The 20,515-nt window shown below is 39.9% G+C and overlaps 1 protein-coding gene across 1 annotated transcript; it reads right to left on the bottom strand.

The window, feature by feature from the left end:
• Positions 1–2,173: 2,173 nt before the first annotated feature.
• On the bottom strand, positions 2,174–13,900 carry tp53inp1 (tumor protein p53 inducible nuclear protein 1). Its single transcript, XM_086311007.1, has 4 exons — positions 13,679–13,900; positions 10,868–11,258; positions 6,854–7,388; positions 2,174–6,496 (listed from the first exon to the last, which is right to left on the bottom strand). Exons 2-4 carry the CDS (start codon positions 10,998–11,000, stop codon positions 6,274–6,276), a joined length of 891 nt encoding a protein of 296 aa, XP_086167133.1. The 5' UTR covers positions 11,001–11,258; positions 13,679–13,900; the 3' UTR covers positions 2,174–6,273.
• Positions 13,901–20,515: the final 6,615 nt, after the last annotated feature.

The raw sequence follows: 20,515 nt of genomic DNA, 5'->3' as shown, positions 1-20,515 counted from the left end.
CCTGTGGGAGGGAGCTCCATGACGTAGAGCCAATGAGAAGGCGAGCAGCTGCAGCCGCGTGCTCCTTCTGCAGAATGTAAACAGAGGACCACGTGCATCTGCTGTCAAAAAGAAGTGCTGAAAAGCTGCTGCTACTTCCAACTTTTAACTACAACAATTATAATTACTTCACGAAACAATAGCAGAGCAGCAGTTATAAGAAAGTAAATAAAATAACTTGAGATTACCAACCAGTAACGAGAAAATAAAACTGACAAAAAAGGCACCAAGCCACTACAGAGATTCCTAACAACAATAAAGTGGAGTAAAAAAAACAAAACAAAAAACCCAGACAAATACTCAAAAACAAAGAGCCAAATAATTAAGAATGCCATCAGTAAAAAAATGCTAATATAAACCTCATAAATAGATTTTTTTTTAAAAAGCAACTACAAATAAGTCAGAGACAAAGAGATAATATGGGAATATAGATATGTAAAACACCAAAGTGGATCAAAAAGATCACTGAGAGGCATAAAACAGCTGCCAATACACAGTCAACTACTACAGAGACTCCTAAAAATCACAACATTACAAAGGGCTCAAAAGAGTCTTACAAGAACAACAGAGAGACATTAAATAACCATAAGTAGACACAAAATGGCTGTAAATACACAAAACTGTTGCAAAACAACAAGCACTTTGAGAGCACAACCCTCCGGAAAGGCAGCTTCCTCTCCAGGCAGTATTTACTTTTAAGGGAATAGTATTTTTTGTACATATTCTTTGTTTTCTTTGTTGTTGTAATTTGTACGTTAAGAAGTTATTTCATTGTTATTTTCAGCATTTTAGGAGCACCTTATCTAGCACTTTATTTAGCATCGTACTTTAAGCATAGATTTGCAGAGGAAGAACATTTGCATACAAAGTTTAATTATTCATTGAATATTTATTGTGTATTTTAAAATCAGTTGGTAGCCTTTGTTCCAGGTCCTGGACAGCTGCTCCTCGTCAAGAAATGTGGTGGTTGTCTGTGAAAAGGAAAGGTTGTGATTGAGAGCAAATAAGGTTTACCAGTAAGGATAACTAATGCAAGTGTGTGTGAAAATCTAGAAATAAAGGTGGTGCAAAGAAGCAACTGTAAGACACAATTACTCACCTTTCTTTCTTGTGTCCTGTTCAGGGTGTTTGGGCAAATGTTTCCTTGGGGGTCCAGACACCATTTAAAGGTTCCGGGAGAGGCCATGGGTTAAGAGAGTGTGGCGTTTTTATAATAATGGGTTTGGTGTAAGGATAAAGTGTAAAATATGTATTCATATGAAAATGAAAAATGTATTTAGATATTTATTTATTTGAGTTGATTTATTGTATAATGTGGTGGAAGGTTGGGTTTGAGAACTCACCTGTTAATAGAATAATGGTTTAGCCTGCAACAGCTGAAAGTACTTAAGGCTGCTAGTTGCCATTAGATGGGTGGACTGTTTGGTGAGGAGAGCTGTCTGATAAAGAAATACCCCTTGTTCCACTATACTTGTCTTGGTCTGCCTCATTGTAAATCCAGCCACAAAAGGCTGCCCTGTAACAAGCAGTAAACCTCAGAGCAGGAGCAGCGGATCAGCTGATCACAGTCTGTACACTAAGAAAATCTACTAAAGCTCACAATCAAAACTATTGTGAGCTTTGAGTCTTTTCTCCACACTGAGCCACTACAACCAATTTAAGGGTTCCTCCACCTGATGAATCCACTTTAACCTTTGACTGTACTCATTTCCCTTTTTAGGTGCGGCATTAAAGTTACTCTCTACGATGTAGACAACAGAAAATAGAGCTACTTTAAAAAATGCACTCTTTTTTTCCTTTGCTCGTGTTCTACATAATTGATTCAAGCTAAATAGATTCAATAGAATTAAAATTTAGACTGAAATACTTAAAGCTCTTGGTAATATGGTCATGTAGCAGATACTTGTAACATTATTTCAAAGGTGGATACAAGCATCAGTTTGTGCATTTTGTCCGTCTGATGCCACTAGTTTGAAAAAGACCACTTGTCAGCAGCTTCTTGTTCTGAGGCAATAGTGCTAACCACTGCACTCCCTAGAATATGAAGTTATCTTCTGCACTATTATGTGTTATTTCTGGCTTTTGGTTGTTGTGTTAATAAGCAAAACTGAGGCTAAAGACAAAGACAAGAAAATTGTGTATGAAAACATTTATTAGAGGCTAATAAGAGATCACATGTATTAACTATTACAGTGTGAAAACAGATGACCCCACTTTTAATTAGCTTTTTTTTGTTTCTGATGTCTGAGTGATCTGTCATACATCCAAAAGACAAAGGAAACCAGTTATGTTGATAAATAAAAAGGTAACCCTAAAAGTCCTACACCTTTTTTCTTTTTGGCAAAGTGCAGTATTATTCCAGTAAACTACACAGAAAAGCAAAAAATGACAAAACAATACAAAACAAACAAAAACCCAAAAAGTCTAACACTTAGTGGAAAAATGCCATAAAATATTCTTCACACTTACAAATAAAACAATAGGAGAAAAAAAGAGGTTTTGCTACATCATTCTGTCTGGTTTGTTGAGTCATTATAAAAGCTGTACAAGGACTGGGCGGATGGTGGTGGCGAGAGCATATGAGCTTCCTCGAGTGATGCATAGTTGGTTTCTGATGTTTGTCTGTGTGTTTTAATTTATTATTACGTCCACTTAAAAAGTTAAACAAAAAGAAAAACAAGTTCAAGTTCTTCATTGATGCATTGTCATCATAACATTTCAACCTGGAAGGCACGTGATCCACAAATTTCAAGGCATTGAACAAAAAGCATTACAAATCCCTGTTAGATTAATGATGGAGAGATGAGCTGAGAACAGATACTTAAGAAAAAAAACAAAAGAACAAAAAAACAAATTAATCGTTTAAGGCTCCTGACAGCAGGAGGAACCTCCGATCCCTTCTGTCTTTAAGTTTCTCTTTTTCAAAAAATAAAATGACACAAAATAACATCGTTCGTGATTGCAAAACTCACTGCAGAGAGAGAGACATTCGAGAAAGGACAAGAAAAAAAAAAAGCTTGAAAACACAAGAGATCCACTCTACTACAGTTTACGATTATTTACAGCAAATAACAAAAATGCCTTACAGGGCTTTGTTAACAACGCTACCTTCCCAGAAACTCGACTAGAGACATTCAGTCAGGTTTACAAGGCGATTAGAAGACCACACTGCAACAGTTTCCATTAAAAATGACTGAATCTTTTCTCCTCCATAATATGTGTTCGTTCCACGCTGCATCTCCGTATCTTCAGAACAGGATCGGTTTCCAAAACATCATCGTTAGGCAAATTTACAGAGTTTAGTAAGTTTCTGTTGATGTGTGTAAGGAAATGAATTTTTTTTTTAAGTTGATAAATAAGCAAAATGTGAAGTTATATGTAGAGTCCTTCACCTGTTCTTAAATTATTTACGAACATTAAAATGGTTGCCGATTTCTGCCAGACAAAAAAAAAAAAAAAAGGGTTTAAAACAGAAAAAAATTAAACATTTTGGAACAAATTTTCAGTTATAAAAAGTCACAGACTGAGTCAAATTTTCTGTTTAACATCAGACAAACATACATGCTCCAGAACTTTACTTTAAACCTGTTTACCCTATATATAGATTTAAATAGTCTTTTTTTGGCAGAAATTGTCTTCCATAGATTTTAGTCACTCTATAAGGTTGGTTATTTCTCAACTTTTGCAGTGTGGCGACTCGGCCTGGGCTCCGCTTATCCCTACAGCAGACACATTAAACCATTAAACAGTCTACCATTTTAGAGCACCGTAACCGAGAGCTGTTATCAAACACTCAAACAATTTTAAAAAAAAAAGAACACCAGTATAATAAAACTACGGAGAGATTAAAGATCGCTGCTACTTTTTTTTTGGTTTAAATATTTAACGAAATGTAACTACGTTAACATGGAAAAGAGAACAGTTAAAATAGCATAAGGTACATTTCTAAAACCATGTTAGGTACAGTTGAGCAAAATATATAAACATAGCTGAAAAAAACCAACAGTTTCTCTCCATCCTGATGGATTTCCAACAGCCAACTGACAGTGTCAGAGTTCATTTCACAGTCCCGGGACCAAAAGACGTTTCTGTGACACTAAACAAGAAGTTGATTATTTCTCACAAAGGTTTTCACAGAGGGAAAGCACGCAGGGACATAGCTGGAAAAGTCCGAGTACACACAAAGAATCATCAGCCGTCAAGTAAATCTGCATTTTCCTAAAGAGTAAAGGTGATTGGTTGTGACCCTGAGAAGTGGACTGCAGATTCATTTAAGAACAAAAACAAAACAGAAAAAAAGAAAGAAAATAATAATTATCCATTTTTCTTTTTTCCCCCACCATCATGACACTAACAAAACTCTACAACCATGCAACAGATTGCACACTATCATAACCAAACACACCTAAGCAAGAAACCATGGACGCATATATACCAACTTCATACTGATATGTAATTTGTTTTTTCTTTTCAAAAAATATTTTTGGAAGTTTTTTTTGTTTTACATATTTTTTAACATTTCTATTTATCTCAAAGCTACTGTTAAAACAAGGCGTTTAGTGATATTTAACCCAGTATTTTTTCCATTTTTTTCTTTTCTTTTTTTCTCCTTTAAAGAAATATCATGAAAAGTACTGAATTATAAAGTCAGAGGCAGGTTCAGCTGGAGCTGCAGGATGAGCAACATGGAAGTTTTTCACCTCTGGTGGTGCTGCAGAGCTCAAAAAGCAGGAACTTAAGGAAAAATACCCTTTAAAGGCTTTAATACAGCTGTGTTTTGCTTCACTGGCTTCATTTGTGGTGTTTTCGAAGCTTTTTAATAATCAGTCAAACACACACAGCATAAGGTTGGGTGAAGGGAACGAGTTTCTTCTGCAACCAAAGTGAATCACAGAGAGAACCGTAGCACAGAAACTAGAAATCTACGTCTGAAAGTACGAGAGCAGAAAATGGACTAACAGGCAAAGCAGCTACAGTACATAGTTAGGTTTGACTCAGACGTGATTCTAATTTTGCTGAAACTCTCTGTTTTCAGTTAACACACCCTCCAGTTTCACAGGAGAACCTTTGAATGCACGTGTTTAAGTCTGGCTGAAGCGTTTAGTATTAAAACATAACAGCAGGAACCATGTTTTTTATAAAAAGAAGAGAATTTGTATTGCACTTATAAAGAGGCTCAAAATGTTGCACTTTTCTTCTGTAATAAAGATGTTATAAAGCTTTAAACTTTCACCATCAAAAAGGCGTAATTATAATAAAGTCAGCTGTAATAAAGCAGAGCTTCTGTTCCTACAGTTGTTATGGACATACCCTGTTCTCCTCTAAAATGCAGGAAGTCACTCAAGACACAAACAGAGCATTTAGTACAGATCACTGATTATAAGCACGTGAGATTACATAAAGGGATTTTTTCCTTTAAACCCACCTAAACTTCATCCTCTAGTGTGAACAGCCCTTCACTGGCAACATATTGGGAACACTGCATTCCAATACTCCTGCATTGATTAAATGAAAACGTTGTCCGGCTGCACTGTCTATGTTCAAGTCATTTAGGATCTGAAATGTCTCCTACTGCCCTCAGTCAGTCCAAAAAGTTGCCTAGATGACCAGCAGTCTCACTGTGAGACCCTGAAGTGACACCACCAGACCATCCTGCCACACAGTGAACCTGCCGCTTAGTAAAGTGACCTACAGCATTGATTCTACACATTAAGGTGACGGTAAAGAAGAAGAAGAAGAAGAAAGAAAAGAAAGAGAAGTCATCATGACCTCTGTTTCTCTCTGTGATTGGACGTACAATGCTCTGAAGAAATAGAAGAAGAAATGGTCTTGTGAAAAGGGAGGGGAGGGGGGGGTTAACTTTATGACCTTTACATATCCCTTCTTCTCAGTATCAATACATAGGAGGATGGAGGATGGATGAAGAGGAGTAGGACGCGGGGAGTGAAGTGAGGGAGGGAGAAAAAGTCTTCACTGGCCACATTACTGATATAAAAAGTCAACAGCCACCTTCCCGATTTCACCACCCATTAAGCTTTCAGGAGAAATTAGGTGTGAGGTGTGTAAGTGGTGGCTGATGCCGTAGTTAACTTGCTGCTGGTGTTTGTTTGTTGAGAAGATGAAAGAAAACGGAGATGAATGCTTGTGGGTGGCCAGTGTTACATTCCTGTACTGCTTAAAGTATTGAGGTTGATGATGATGATGATGATGATGATGAATAGTGATGAGGATGTCTCAGAAGTTGAGATGCCTCTGGCTGGGCTGGTGCAGGTGCATGGTGTTGGCTTTTGGGGGGCGGAGCAGGTTGAGGCGTCGCAGGGCCTTGCGGGACATGGGCTGGGTACGTTGGGTGGGGTTTCCCGGCCTTTGTTGCACAAGGCCGGCCTGAGCGGAGAGCGCCGCGGCGTAGCAGGAGGAGTGAAGACTGGAGCGCCGCTGTGAAACTGCCGCCTCTGGCCTGCAGGAGGCAGAAGTTTTCAGAAGAAGGCAGATTAGTTTTTAGCACAATGCAATAAGTAATTTAACAGCTGCTTCAGAACATGCATTGGTTTACTATTATATCCAATTATCAGGAGCATTTTTGAAGTATCTGCTACCTTGTGTGCTCTTTCAGTTAGTAGATTATTTTTTATTAAAATGTCTCAAAAAGCCTGTGACTGGATAAGTTAACACTAAAAACGGCTATTGCGAAGTTGGTGCCTTTGAAGTGTTGTCCATTTGGTACTTTTGGACATATTTATAAATATGTCCAAGCTTGAAATCTATTTTCCAATGATGATGAAATTTCTGTCCATGGACAGAGCCCAGATTTTACCTGTGGCGAGAGCCATCTGGTGTTCTTCTGGCCTTTTCCTTTCCACTTGAAGCTGTCAGGCTCGCGGTCATCTCATCGGACGAAAAGTTCAATTCTGGTTCATGTGAGCTTTGTGGCAGGGGGTCAAGGTTCAGTCGTGGGATGCTGTGGTGAGTGTAGACGGACATGCTGGGGTGTTCGATTAGCAGGTTCTCCAGAGGGCTGGGCTCCAGGACGATGGGAAAGGTGCTACGCCCAGTGAAGCAGGGTGGGGGGGTAAGAAACCAGCTCTCCTGCAGAGAGCGGGTGTCCACACGCAGAAACCCACTCTCATCATCTTCCTCGTCCTCATCTGGACCACCGTCCGGGTCGGTGTCAGCCGTTGAGTTGAGGGAGGTGCAGGAGGCGTAACGGACAGGTGGGATGCCCATGGGTGAGGGGATCATCACCAGCTCATCATCTTCTTCATCCTCCTCTGCCTCCACCTCCTCGTCTTCATCTTGGATGATGGTGGATCCCGAGTGGCCATCGTTACACTGGCTGGAGCCAGCTTCAGCTAAGGGGTGAGATGAAGGTGTCATTAATGGAATGAAAATAGTACTAGAGACGCATCAGATTTTATGTCTTATGAAAAAAGTAACACCTGTATCTGAAAAGTACCAAGTACTAGTCATTCCCCACATGCTCTTACAGGCAACTTTTACGGCAGAAAGAGTCATGTGAACAACCTGTTACAAAAACAGGCTTTTAAGGCTTAAACCTATTCATTATTAAGGCATGGCCGCTTTGACTGCAGCAGGTGTCTTCTACTGTGAGTCATCGAACTGCACCTCATGACAGTGTTTGTGCCTTTTTGAGCATCTTTAAAGCCATCGTCTGTCAAACAATAAGGCCTGTTTTGTATTGACCTTCCAGGAGGCGGTGGTGGTGAATGTCGTTAACTTGTAGAAGCTTGTTTCCACAACTAAAAACAGAAAAACTATTTTTTTAAAAACCCAATAAAAACATAAATCCATTTTTAAAAATAACTTTGGGTCATTATCTCAAAATTTGGACTTTGACTAACTTGAAATGTTATTTTCTCATTTTTGAGTTATTTTCACAGAAGTTTGAGGTAATAAATCAAAATTTTAAAATACCAAACTCGAAGTTTTGAAATAATAACCCAAAACTTTGGTTTATGTTTTTTTTTTGAGTGGTGGAAAAAGTTCGTCCCTTAAACTTAAAATACATTGGTTATACACAAACCAGTGAAAAGAGATTCAAAAATAGGCGTCCCTCTCTTTACAGCATATCTTTGTAAACATGTTCTGCGCCCTACTTTTCTAAAATGTTTCTCTATGAGGTCTCGAACCATTTGGTTTACAGACATCATAAATCCAAACTCCTTTATGCAACAGGTCATTACTGTTCCAGCTGTTGTTTTGATTTTAAAGTAAAACGCCTGTGTAATGTAATCAGTGTACCAGCAGGCGGCACTGTGGCTTGGCCACGCAGCAGAAGGGAACCTGCCAGATGTAAACAATAATTTTCTGGAAGCTGATCAGCCAAACAGCTGCAAGCAGGCTGACAGCCTGACAGCTCAACATTGCATGCCCAATGAACCGCACGCACGCATGTTTCTGTTTGAATTTGCAAAAATGTCTGTCTGCTGTTAACCCCAGGGAGAGCAACTTAAGCTCTCTCTACAAGAAGCAGCATACACAACCACTGCTCGTTCCTTTGCACATAAATCATCGTGTGCAGCGAGCACGCATACATCCTGCCCTGCTAGCTATCTTATGCAAAACTGGAGGCTTGCCAAAAGCTGCGGGTCGGGCTCTTGTTTTGATCCAGCCACAGCTTCTAATGATTCACAGAGAAACAGGAAGTTGTGAGGTGGAAGGCCAACATGATCTCAAGCTTGCAGACTGGATGTTAAAAATAACTTTGTGTCAACACAGCAGACATCTCTGCTTGTTTTCAGTTTTCTTTAAGGATGGGGACTTACTTTTGTAAAGAACATGATTATTAGAATGTTTTAGTGGTCATCAAACACAGGAGGAAGATAAAGGTTTTTCGACCTCCACCCTTCTCCTCTGACCTCAGTGCTCTCACCCGTTTACTGTGAGAGCAGTGTTTGAAGCTCAATTTCTACACGTGACATTAACACCGCCCTGTGGCTCTGACTCCCTGGAGTTCACAGAGGAGTCCTTGTTTACCCACAACAGGCCAGAGAGGTTGCAGGGTGCTGACTCAGTTCGCAGCAGCTGATCTTCTCACTTTATCCTCTCAGCAGCAGTGGGACAGCTCCCACTGTCCGAGCCCCATCAGCTGCTGATCTCTTCCTGCGGAGGCTGCAGGCGTTTGCAAACACAGCAGCTCACGGTATGCAGTGTCAACTAGACAACAGGTCTCCAGCTCTAGAATGGGGTGCATGTAGTGTTTTGTACACTTGGGCTCACTGTACATTGGGTTAATGAGGTCAGTCCAGATTATGAAAGGACCAGCTGATCCCCCACATAACCCTGTCTCCTCCATGAACCACAAAGGCTCAGAGCATGCAGAGCATCAGCAGAGCAAACAGATAGCATCACCTTTAACCAGACTTCTTCAGCTCCTGGCCTCATTCAACCACATTTGCAACGTTCAAGCCATACTTTCTTATAACATTATTACTTCTTACTCATTTCTGACACTGTGTGTGGCACATTCATGAGCCTGTATTCACACTTGATAATATGCATGAGTGATGACAGGCCATAAAAACCTCTTTTTTTTAAATATTGCTCTTGACATGCTTACTTATGTGATAAAACCCAAACACAATTCTTTCACCACACAGATCTAAGAGCACAAATGTTTGTAATAGAATAAATAATAGGTCCCCCTTAAATCAGCTCTAGCCAGAGCTGGTGAGAAACCTGACAGAAAATGTCAACAAAACATTGAGTCACAAATACACTGAGCTTCTATCAGCCTTGTACAAAACATAGCATGGTGTATCTTTGTGATGGAGACACGGATATGATGTAGCCAGGTGTTTTTATAGTGGAGGGATGTTTGAGGAAACTTTCTGCCCATACATGTTTACCTCCTGGAAGCACTGGGACCTATTTTTACCTCATCTGGTTCTCCAGACACTTTTGTTTGACCTGTTTGCAGGTTGACTTGCCCATAAACTGCCTGACATCCAACCTCTTCACCCCCTCCAGCTTGAAGTGAGTCAGACAGCCTCTCGTTCTCACCAGCCCTCGTGCCAGAAATATTCACACGGTTATGGAATTTTGGGAGGGGGGGTCAATTCAAGTTAAGACCCACTGTGGGTTAACACCAAACCAAAGCTGTGCCAAGAATCATCCAGAGCCATTTGGGAGTCACTGCAGTGTGTCATGTTTCTGCATACAGTGTGTGGGTGGGTGACTTGTTGAACTCTTCTGTGTCGTGTCGTGTCTGTTTTGACTGGAATCTTTTTATGGTCTCAGACTGCACTGGAAACTTGGCATGGTTTTTACCTGCCATTACAAAACTCTAAAGTTATACACTGTCTTTCTAGCTGGTTGCTCCATGTTGGATTAGCTCAGTAGCCTTTCCTGAACTCACAGTCTTCATCAGGGGGTGGATTTTGCTCTAATCTTCCTCAAACTGATTGACTTTTTTTTACTTTTGGCATATATGCATGGCATTTAACACTTGCTATGCATATATCTGAAGTGTGTGTGTGTGTGTGTTTCTAATTTGTTTACCTATTTAACCCAAAGTTTTCACATATGCCATATAATGAAAGGCTGGATAAAACATTTCTGCTTGAGCCCTTTGTTCCTCAGTGTCCTCCTGTTAGAGTCAGCTTTCATTTCATAGTTTAGTTTACAGTGTTTTGAGAACAAAAATGCATTGTCTGACAGCTGAACAAGTGAAGCAAGTCTCAAAGTCGTTCTAAAATCACTGCTGCGTGTCAAAATGTTTATTTACCTTCTACTTTATGGTACTAATGCAAGGTGTTGGCTGATTACAGATTCTGAACCATTAACTGGTTCTTGTGAGAATCAGACTTACTCAGGTAGTTGACCAGGATCCAGTCTTCATCCTCCTCCTCTGTCTCCTCCACTTTGCCGTCCCCAGGTCTGCTGCCTCGACTCACCTCCTCCACATCGTCCCCAAAGAGAGCACTGGCGAACCTCTGGAACATCCTGAGATGTCCTGCAGGGGCGTGAGGATGAGGGAGGGGTCGGGGGAGGCGCGTGGCTCTGGGCGACGGCAGGGAGGTGTTGCGGTCGTTTTGGTCATCAGCTGCGGGGTTCACAGCAGGGGGAAGGCTCCGTAAAGGTGCTAAAGTGCATCAATAAGTTGTGGTCATAGATCATCTGAGGGCCAGCAGGCGCAGGCTGGACATCGCTCAACGTCAGGATCGCTTCAGTGAGTGCAAAAGTCTTCAAAAAAAAAAGCCCTGAGAGGCAGAGAAACATGAGGATTCGGTTATAAACATTTACAGGTGCTGGTTTTACACACAAGGCCTCACATCCCCATCCCTCATTAAAGATGTTAGGACAGAGCCTGAAAACACACCAGGGCTTCCCAGAGAAATGGTTTAAACACAAACACACACACACAAGAACGACTTTAATGACAAGCCTGTTAGTATTCGCCTCTAGCTGCACAAATTTCCGGGATGGATTAATTTCCTGTCAGACTTGATGGTCATGAGCAGCAGCTGCAGTTTCTTCAGTTATTGATCTGAAGGAAACGAGCGGAGAAAAAAGATGTCCTGTCTGTGTTTAATTCACGTGCAAATAAAGGATCTGCTGTGCTCAGAGGATGTACAGACACAGCTGGCTGGCAGCCTGTTTGTTGGCCTAACTACAGCCTTTCACATGAGGAAAGTAGAAAGAAATGAAAAGTCACAAGTGTCACTGTCACCCTACAGCTGCTGTGTAAATGGAACCCACTGGCACAATATTAGCAGATTGAAGCCAAGTGTACTCCCCCACCCACCCCTTATTTTGGCCTTCACTCTACAAATTCAGGTTTCTGTAATATGTCCAAATGAACTCTTTTACTGTCCAACATGATAGCCCTATAGAGTTTACTTATGGCTAAACAAACAAACGATGGTGCAAGATGCAAATGTATCATCTATAAGACTTCCATTACATGTAAATTAGATGTAAACTGAAGAAAATGTGGCAAATATGATAAGCAATTTCATCATACTTCATGTATAGGTGTGTCAGGCAACACATGAACACTGCATTAACAGGTGCAGTAGCTCAACTGTTGTAATAACAGCCTTATCTTACATCATTCACAACCTAATCATTTGTTATGAGTAACGAGCTCTCTCAGTGGATAAGTGACATTTTAATTTCATATATCTGTTGGCACTTTTTTCTGCTTACGCAAAATGACTCACGATAAGTTATGGTTTATCCACGAACACTTAAACATCTAGTTACAATAACTGTAATCACCGGTAGGAGGCGGAAACAAAACACGGCACTGGATAAAAACACTTAAATTCTCATCAGGAGCAAACAAGCCCAGATATCCGATTTTTTTCTCCCTACCCTTGAAGGCGCATTGCCTCTGGCTGCGTTGCGTTTAATTACCTCTCGTATTTTCCGGCACATAGCGAATAAAAAGCGCTCTTCTTTTCAAGAACAATCTAACCCCGCCTCTGTAAACATCGAACAGCTGTGAGGGACAGAAAACGCTTCTGACTGACTCACACCGACAACAGCAGGCTGATAATCTGCAGCACCTGTTTCTCATTCCCCCTGCTCACCCTCCTGCCCCTCCTAGGGCAGGTCATTTCAGGATAGGCCTAAATCATTTACACGACTTTATTCCTGTTATTATAATAATAACCATACACAAAGAAAAGCTCTCCCGGGCTTGGTTAATGCCTGATTAATGCTGTTAAACGGGTCACTGAACGTCAGCGCAATTGATGCATCTATTACATCAGATCGCGCTTTGTTTGGGTGTTGAGTGCGAAACGGGCTGTAAAAGAAAGATGGGCTGTTGCATGGTGTTTAAATCGGATGTCTATACAGTATGCAGTCTGCGGGATTAAGAATAAACCCATAAAGTGGGATTCAGTGGAGGATAAAATACAGATTACCCACGTTTTAGCTGGCAAACAAGAGTTAATACACAGCTAAACTCAAAGGGCGCACGCTTTTATCCTCACCTTAGATGATTTCTGTAGAAAATAGTTAAGATTGTTTGGGGAACCCATCTTATTTCGCGCACCCCCCCCCCAAAAAAAGAAAAAAAGATTCTTATTGACTTTACGGGACAAAAGCAGCAAATAGTCATTACCGAAAGGAATACTTGACACCTCTGCTTGATAAAAGACCAATTACCAAGTTAAGTTTGTTCTCAATGGAGTGATCGAAGCGCTAATGTGATTTGGCGTCCAGACTGTGGGGGGATAAAGGCTGAAGTGATTCGGTAATAATGTGGAGCTACAGCTCCCTAAGAGTGTTGGCCGGTTTCGATGGTTATACAAGGAAAGAAGGAGGAGGAGGCTGTAATTCTACCCGCACAGTGCTGGACCGCATATTCACTTTAACTTTTATCTCCGTATGATATGATATCAAATATTTTCCCAAAATAAACTTACTCCAGTCCAAGTCGAGCAAAGGCAGAAAGCTGTGCAGAGCCACAGCAACCAAAGCCACCGGCAGAGAAAGCCGAATAAAACGCACAGTTAAGGCTTAATAATGGAGCATAGCTTCTTAATTGCTGTATATCTACCAAAACACCAAGTGCCTCTCCTGTTATGTGCATGCAATTTATATATAATACCGAAATCAGAGGCTTTGGGGCCGGGTATATTCACCGAGATGAAAACAAAGAGCTCACCTGCGGCAGAAGGAGGAGGAGGTGTAAACGAGTCCAAACCGTGATTAAAATCCTTAAAAATGAGGTAGATGCGTTACTTTTCGAAAAATAGAAAAACTTGAGGTTTCTTCGCGGAAGAAATAAAATATAAAAACGTTACTTTAAGGACTGCACATCAGGAGTCACAGTGCGGCGTTTCTTTTCAGTCCCGTTTCCTCCTCGAGCCCCCGACTGCGCCTTCTTTTGTTGTTGTTGTGGAGCTCAACAGCTGATCGGCCGTGACGTCGTTAAGGACCACCTCTCTGCGGGAGGAGCCAACGGAACCCTCGAGGGGCCAATCAAATGCGCGTTAAGGGCAGTCACTAACCCACGTGACTCCCTCCTCCCTCTCCTAAGGAAAAAGAAAGGGACATGACTGGACAAAGCGCTCAGCTGAGCAAGACTATAGTTTGTTTCTTTCCCCCAAAACAAGTTAATGTTACATAACAGAGCAGATATCCGGGTCCAGCCGCTGGGTTTCCTGTTTTCTAACCGTTCAAACACCCCCTTAAAGTCATCAGATTTACAATTTTATTAAAATACGATTACACAGCGAGGTTTGAATAAAGTTTTCATCATTTACTTTAGAGTTAAGAATGATTTCATTAGTTTTGACATTTAGACATAAATAGAGCATACTACACAAGTTTTGGGGCTTTTTGTAAGTAATATGAGTATCTGTGACGTTTACAGTAGAGTAACTGTTTTTGCTTTAAGATTAAGAAAAAAAAATGCTACAGCAGCACTTAATATTTAAAAGTTTAAAAGCCAAAAACGGTTGATGTGCTTCCACATTATATTTGTCCCCTTCCAGTTTCAGCATAAAAGAAATGCAAAAATCCAGTAAAGATCAGTGTTGTGCTCAGCAGTCTCAATCCTCAGAAATGCAAAATGAGAAAATGCAGCCCTCCCCCATGTTTCACACTTCATCCTCTTATCACCCTCCCTGCACCCAACCGAAGAAGTGGAGGAAGGGCCATCAGTTCCAAATAAAAGGCCTTAAAGATACACTTGGATATCTTCACTGGTCTTTAGCTACAGCTGTAAAGTCGATACTCTTATGTTCAAACTGCACACTATGTTTTATTCTAGGCTTGGTAATAACAGATACTATGAACAACAACCAACAGTTGTTGGATTTAGACATGTCAAGAGTACATGGTATGCTGGATTTGTCTTCATGTTTAGATGAATGAAATTCTTCAGTGTGGCCTGCACTGTACTGTTTTCCATTTAAACTGAATACTTTCCCACTGATTCACTGACCCGTTTTTACAGAGAGCAGCAGCCCGATAAACATAATGTCGCCATTCTAATAACGGTTTTATTAACCGTTAACGTTTAACTAATTTACTCGTGCTGTATTAACCTTTAAAACTGGATTAATACCACTCTTTCTGAACAGCTGTCATAGGTATCCACTGCAGTTTCCAAGACACCACATCAAGTATCAGGGAATCAGATGAGTTTTATATTAACATGAATTTAGTAAGAAGGACAAATATGCTGCACCTCTTCCTAATTTTCACTATTTATAAGCTTCTGACTCGCATGCTTGGCTCCAAATTCAAAATCATGTTAACAGGATGGAGATAACATCAGTTTTGGGTTTTTTTGGTCAGCAGCAGGCTTAATAGGATCCACCTTCGGAAGGGTGGAAGTAGGAAACCTAGCCTTCACCCCTTCCCCTTTTTAAAAATCTCATCCTCCCATTGCCCTGCACACGACCCACACTGTGGAGGAAGGGCCATCAGGCCAGACAAAAGGCCTCCAGGAAGTTGTGTTATTCTTCATCTCGAACCACCAGTATGTTCTGTTCTTTATCTCCAGCTATAAAGTTGTTTTATGAAGATGTTATGGTGTTCAAAGTACTGACAATTTTTTTTCTCATAAATGCTAGTATACATAAGGTGAACATAAACATGTAGGTCTAACTGTATAACACGCTATAATGCAATTGTAGATAAGATAAAAGTGGTCTGTCAACTAGTATTTTCTATTGTGGACACCAGCAAGTGCAGGTAGCTTTATAAACAGATAATCAGTGGAAAGTACTCGCTTTTAAAAATGTCCTCATATTAGTACATTATGGGATATTGCTCACATCAATTGTCACGGTGGTCATAAATGCCAATGATAGGGACACGAGGGCTTTTTTAGAGCAGGACATTTAAAAAACATAATGATGAAAACAATACCACGAATGAAATCACATCAAATATGAAAGACTTAAAGACAATGATTCTCTTTTAAAAGAACTTTGTTCGTGTTTGTTTTTTAACAGAATTGGAACACAACATGTTCCCTTTTATCAGAAATGATTACAGGCATTTTGATGGTGACTGTATTTCTTTGTACAATGATTGTAGTACTTTAGATAATGTAGACAAAACAACTTGTCATTCCTTTCGAACACGCATAATACTTAAATTTTACATGTGGAATAAAAACACTTAATAGGGAAAAACCACAGACTGTATATAAAAGATTTACTTAGCCCTCTTGATGGTATCCATTAAGGTTTCGTAGTCATGTAACCACTAACCACATGGCATTAACTTTTCCTCCATTTTGGGCGTGTTGACAATTGTGGTGATAATGTAGGCTTAAGTGAATAAGGCCCAGTGTCACAGGCCTACAGACATGTCCAAAGCCATCTGACAAACACTGAGAAATCACCGTCTGCTTGGCAAAAACCTCCTTGTGATTGCGTTGGTTAACAGCAGATTGCCCCAGTCACCTTTAGTTTGCATGAAATACAGCGACTTCTTTATAAACACTCACCAGCTACTCTGTGAGCTGTAATAAAGGAATGAAAGCAGGTAGCAGGCTGTAAACATCCTTATTAATTGTACTACGTTGGGTATTTTAATACGTAACTCTATGGGGATTGATTCATTCTTGTAGCCAGCCTCAGCTGGCTGTGAGAGCAACTGGACTTGTGTCGGCTGTGGTTTGGCACAAATATCAAATAAGACTACAACACATGGCGCTGTTAGGTAGCTTGATAGCATTAGTGCCACCTAATTAACTGAAAACGTATTCCTCCCGGTCGGTGGTACCTCCACATAGCCAGTGTTGACTTTAACTCAGAAGTCGGATATCAGAACTCAGAATGACGTCACTTTTGAGTTGAGTGCATTCCAGATGTAAAGTCAGAACAACAATGAAAAACAGGATTCATTTTGCTTCTTAGCATAATAGAAAAATGTGTGTATCGCTAACAATGCAGCACAATGCTTGTTTTTTTGCTCTGCAGGACATTCATGGATAAAGCCTGATCAGTGGTCTACGCATAGCGTATTTAGCGAGTCAAAAAAACACAACAGTGGCAGCACAGATTTAAAGTTCACAGCTTTACTTCTGTTTACCTTCAATCCTGCCATATTGGATTGTTAACTCGTTAACTAATAGTTTTTACCATTATTAGTACACAGCCCAGGTACTAATAGTGCACTTTGGAACACTCAAAATAGCAAATATTGAAGTATGCAACTTGACATACAGCACGAGGCTCACTGCAGTCTTTATGAATAGATGTTTCCCTTTGAAATGTCCCATTAAATTTTTACCTTTTAGTATTTTCCTTCCGATCCATATGTTATATTTTCAAATCTTTTTACTAAATATTTACACTTGATGTTCATGCTTTTGTTTTTGAGGTTTTTGTAATATTGACTAGCTTAAGTTCCTCTCTTTTGTTCTCCCTCCAGCTGCTTTCTCTATTTTTCCTCCAAATGTGGAAAGTTTGAGTTTCAAAGTTGACTCATTGACTGTTAGATGTTACAGGGTTGGAATGCTACTGAGTATATTTACTCTTCTTACGTAATTTTAGACTGTTGTTCTTCACATATTTCTTCTACATTTCAGAACCCAACATGACACTCTTTAACTTTATTGAACACATCTGGCTACTTAGAATTCTTTAAAACCATGGAGTTTAATCAACTTGTGAAACACATAAGGGATCACTGGTTGTGCTGTCACTTTGTGCAGTCTTTTTGGATGTATTTTGAGTATAATTTGTTTTCCCTAATCTTGCTTTGTCTACCTGGCATTTTCTTTTTCTTCTCCCTATAGCTGTTTTCTATCTTTTTTTGTATTTCACTCATCCTTTGTGTGGCTTTGTGCGTCCCTTTGAGTGCTTTATGTCTGTTTGAGCTTGTTTTGTGAGTTTTTGTCATTATTTTTTGCGATTTGGCAGTGGCTTATGGGTCACTGAGGTTGTTTTGCTCCCTGTTGGGATCACTGTGTCTCCTTGTGGTCATTTTGTGCATCTTTGTGCAATTTTAGTTAGTTTTGAACTCTTTATAGTCAAATTGTAGCTCTCCGGATGAGTTACTTTTCAATAACAATTGTTAGGACTCACTTTAAGTGGACTCTCTGGTCCAGAGCCACCAATCCTAGCAGTATGCCTGACTTTTCTACAGCCGTCAACATCCACACAGAAGAAATGTGATTGGTTCAAGCAAACAGAACAGAAATTCCAGTGGAACATCCATGTCGAAAAAACATACAGGGACGCAGAACATAGGACCAACGTGTTAGCCTACCATGTTTTTCCATTTCCCAAAACACAAGGACGCACCTGTACCACTCTGACAACACAACGCTGATAAGATGTCCTCAACTGCTCTGTTTTATTTTTCTTTCTGAACTATTACATCACAGCTGCTGCATCCTCCCAATATAACGTCCATAATGCTAACTTGCATCATAAAACTAGAAGCATTCTTGGTATTGAAAGGACAGACAAAACGAATGTAGTGACATCAACCTGTTACAGGATTGTTAAATAAATACATTACAATGTTTGACTTGACTGAAACAATAGCATTATCTTTCTTTAATTTCTAAGTCTTATTGCTGTTTTCAACAGAACTCAGTGCCACAGAGTTTTATTGTTGTTGTGTAGAAACTCTTAATCAGTAAGCTATTCTGTGTGACTTGTTCCTTCATTATCACAAAAACACACACAGTTGACTTGACCACATACTCGATTCCCTGCTACCCCAAAAACACATACCAGAGGACCAAATTTTCTAAAAGCAGTTCCAAAAAATATGCTCTAAACTCTTCTATAATGACAAGCTTGTTTGGGAAGTTCCCGAGTCTTTTTTGAATTAAACCTCAACACTTGAGAGGTAGTGAGACATGAACTGACACTTGAAAAAGGAGAGTGGGTGTGTGGATGATGAGCTAATTCAGGTACTCACTGTCTTTTAAATTAAGGCTTGTTCCCTGCTTACGAACACTTGTTTGTTCACTTAAGCTGTTTCTTATTAACAAATACTACGGGACTAATGAGGCATATTCTCTGTCCTGTGGGTGTGTGTGTGTGTGTTTGCATTACCTGCACAGTGGGGACATATGTACACCTATTTTCATACAAACAAAAAAGATCTCAAAACTTAAATGGCTAAGATTTAGTCGTGGTTTAAGGTTATGATAAGATGAGGGTAAGATTAGATGCAGGTTAGACTTACTAAGGAATGTCATGTGGAGTGACGCAAACCCTGGTATGTGTAAGTAAACAGGAGTGTCATGAACCAAATGTCCGCTTGCCAACATAAGTACTGTGTGTGTTACACTACGCATTCATCCATCACAACAATGCACAGTCGCCGTCCTTCTGCTGCGGCTTTATGTAATCGAGCTAATGTTCACTGTCTGTGTTGCACAATTCTGTCCTCGGCGAGCAGACGGCAGAGGTCAATGACTTTGTTTTGATGTCATTCAACACACACTGAGTAACGTATATGCTGCACAGTGATCACAGGAACCTACCAGAACCTGTTTGTCCTCATACTAAAGTGATACTTGCTGCAGCTTTGAAAGGTGACCGTAAAGAATTCAGTTTGCTCCAGGGATTCCAGCAGTGGTGAGTGTTAAGGTGGAGCAAGGGTATCAAAGTATTTCTAAAACATCCGGACTCGTAAAACTATTGAGAGACCCATGGGGAAAAGACTGTAATGAACTCAGTAATGATTAAACTGTGATGTCATATTTGTAATTCATGTTGGCTAACATGACATAAGTAACGTGTAACAATAATTAAATGCAAAATGTGTTTTCTTAGCATGCGTGTGGATGTTTTCATATTAATGTGCAGTTTTTATGCATATGTATATTTACATGCACGGGCATTCATAGTTTATGTGTACATGTAAGAAAGAATGTGTTTTTTAGGATAGGTGTGTTAATTTAGTCCGATCCTAACATCAAGTGTAGAGCAAGATTTTGTTTGTGCTTTTTTCCTTCTTATGTTTTCCTTGACTGCGTATTTTATTTAATTGTATTAACAATAAAATGATTGAAAAATAGTTCTTGCAGTAAGTGATGTACAAACACCTTGAGTAAATCTAACTGGTCCCTTGTCATTAATGTATCTAAGGAGATGTTAAACGTTTCCATGTGTGGCATAAGCAAAGGTATAATCCTAAAGAACCAACATTAGAACATTATATATCCAACTTGGAATTTATGAAAGACATGGTGTCATTTGAGACATTGTGATCTTGATAAATTTCAAAATATGTAATTATGTTTTATTTTCCTTGATAAATCTATAACTAACTCTTATCTGTAAATAAAGGTGCAGTCTCAGAATTGAAACTACGAGGAAATGCTTAAACTCTATACAAGTTGCAGAAGAAGACCAGTTGTATAGACGTTTAGGAGAACATTTCTTTATCAGCGATCTCAATAAATACTTTTCTGATTGGTTTATGGTCTAGGTTGCTAGTTTCAAGTGTCACGCAATACAGCATCATATTAATTTAGTATATTATGGTCATAAGCAGGGAATGTGTCACAGAG

This window comes from Aulonocara sp. 'chitande type north' Nkhata Bay, linkage group LG11 (genome assembly GCF_057382095.1).
Source record: "Aulonocara sp. 'chitande type north' Nkhata Bay isolate Kocher_YH1m ecotype deep benthic linkage group LG11, A_spYH_male_GT1.1, whole genome shotgun sequence".
Lineage (NCBI taxonomy): Eukaryota > Metazoa > Chordata > Actinopteri > Cichliformes > Cichlidae > Aulonocara > Aulonocara sp. 'chitande type north' Nkhata Bay.
Note: the sequence above shows the minus strand (reverse complement) of the source record. Positions and strands in the feature narration are given on the sequence as shown.